Source organism: Wasmannia auropunctata, unplaced genomic scaffold (assembly GCF_000956235.1).
Source record: "Wasmannia auropunctata unplaced genomic scaffold, wasmannia.A_1.0 LD327485.1, whole genome shotgun sequence".
NCBI lineage: Eukaryota > Metazoa > Arthropoda > Insecta > Hymenoptera > Formicidae > Wasmannia > Wasmannia auropunctata.
Genome location: NW_012035405.1, coordinates 1 through 1,925, shown reverse-complemented (window position 1 = coordinate 1,925; position 1,925 = coordinate 1). Strand labels below are relative to the sequence as shown.

The 1,925-nt window shown below is 27.1% G+C and overlaps 1 protein-coding gene across 1 annotated transcript; it reads right to left on the bottom strand.

The window, feature by feature from the left end:
- Nucleotides 1-343: 343 nt before the first annotated feature.
- Nucleotides 344-1,306, bottom strand: LOC105460156. Its single transcript, XM_011706600.1, has 2 exons — nucleotides 1,160-1,306; nucleotides 344-641 (listed from the first exon to the last, which is right to left on the bottom strand). The coding sequence occupies exons 1-2, from the start codon at nucleotides 1,272-1,274 to the stop codon at nucleotides 358-360; spliced, it is 399 nt and encodes a 132-aa protein (XP_011704902.1). The 5' UTR covers nucleotides 1,275-1,306; the 3' UTR covers nucleotides 344-357.
- Between the last annotated feature and the right edge of the window lie 619 nt (nucleotides 1,307-1,925).

Genomic DNA, 1,925 nt, shown 5'->3' with positions numbered 1-1,925 from the left:
AGATATTCTTTACGTATGTTGCACAAGACGTTGTAGGTCTCATGCGACACACAACTCCAAAATTTGACGCTGTCAACATTTCTTTTCGCAACGAATGCCACAATTCGCTTTCATTTTGGCCTATCGTTTCGCGTTCAATCTGTTTCCAGTTCTTTCCATTTTCGGACAATTTTTGTAAATGATTCCGCTTCAATTGTTCGAAAGTGTCAGATGGAAGATCTGGTTTTTGCGATTGTGGACCGTAATGACAGTCTGTTCCTGCTTTTGGTTTCACTTTTTTCGGTTTTCCAATAAATTGGAAAATTCCTAAAATATAGTAAAATATACAATTACAAACAAAAATTACAAAATAAAATTTCAATTGCGTATTTTAATGAACAAACATATTATAACAATATAATAGCCAAATATCAGTATTTCATAGAAATTATTGTTTCTTTTCTTACTTTCTTCGACTTTATGAATTTGTGAATGAGACTTGCCAAACGATCGTTGCAGATTATTATCATTGTCTTCATAACTTGAAGAAAAGTAACTCTCAGAGGAATTGTTGCTCACATCTGTCTCGTTAGCATACGGGAGATCACTTATTGTTAGTTGGTTCCCAGTAGTAGCGTCCACTTCCTCCACCATTGGTGCAACTACATTTATCAATAATCAGATGCAGATATTTTTGCGTATAAAATTTATTATTATCATAACATCTTTCAAGGTGATGAAAAATAGAATAGATGATGTACAAAACATTTTTTCATTAGTAATTTTCAAGTAAGCTTCTATATAATATTAACTTCAAAAATTGTGCAATACTTTATTATTTTCAGTGAAATTTTAGTTTGCTTTCAATGCTTATACAAAATCTGACAATGTCAAAAATTTGCAATGAAGTATATATATAAAGGTATAAAATCTGAAAATACACAACTTTTTATTCTCCACAACTGAATTATATCGAATATTTTAATTTTATTTTTATTTTCTCTTTGTAACTTCAAAATTTATATACCTTTTTCATTATGAAAATTTAATCAATTTTAATATATATAAATGTGATATATTATACATATTATACTTATTCCTCATATATTTACTATACTTATAGTCATGCGCCTGCTTTTTTTATTTATGTGTGGATGGAAATTAAAAATTTATCAATTACTTTTTTCTGTCGCTGCTTGCACAGAATTTATCCACTTTTGGTGAGTTTGATGAGATACTTCATGCCTGTCGTAATCAGGTTCAATAAATTTATTGTACCGCCGCCGCTTCGACATAGTGTCACACGTACCTAATATATTTATAGTGTTAGCCCCTGAGAATGAAAAAAGAATTGTAAGTTTTCAACTGAAATGTATATACATTAATTATTTATAAATTTATGTAATTATTATCTTGCGTATATAATTATATATCTTGGGTATATAATTATTGAAGTGAAAATTTAATACATAAAAAATATAAAAATAGTTACTTTTAACATAAAAAGCTTCAATATTTTTCATGCAATCTTATTTCAAACTTTTTAATAAGTTCTGACATCATAATTCTTTAATAATAAACTTTACCTAGAAAAATTGTATTTAATAATATTTAACAGTATTTTTATATTAAAAATAACACGTAATTCAATAAACAAGGCAAGATAAATCTTCAAATATTGAAAATAATAATATTAATAAAGTATTATCAAGTATTATAAACAATACAAAATGATTAATACATATAATTATCATTATATTGTAACACGCATGAACGTTGCAAAAAATACTAGAACGTATAGCCCAAGTGCATATACAGGGTGTCCCGTAACGCTTAATTAATATTTCAAGGTGTGAAAGAGAATGAAATTTTGAATTAAAAGTTCCTCTTTCAATTTTGACTCAGACCATTATTTACAGAGTTATTAACGAATAAAGTTAATCAAT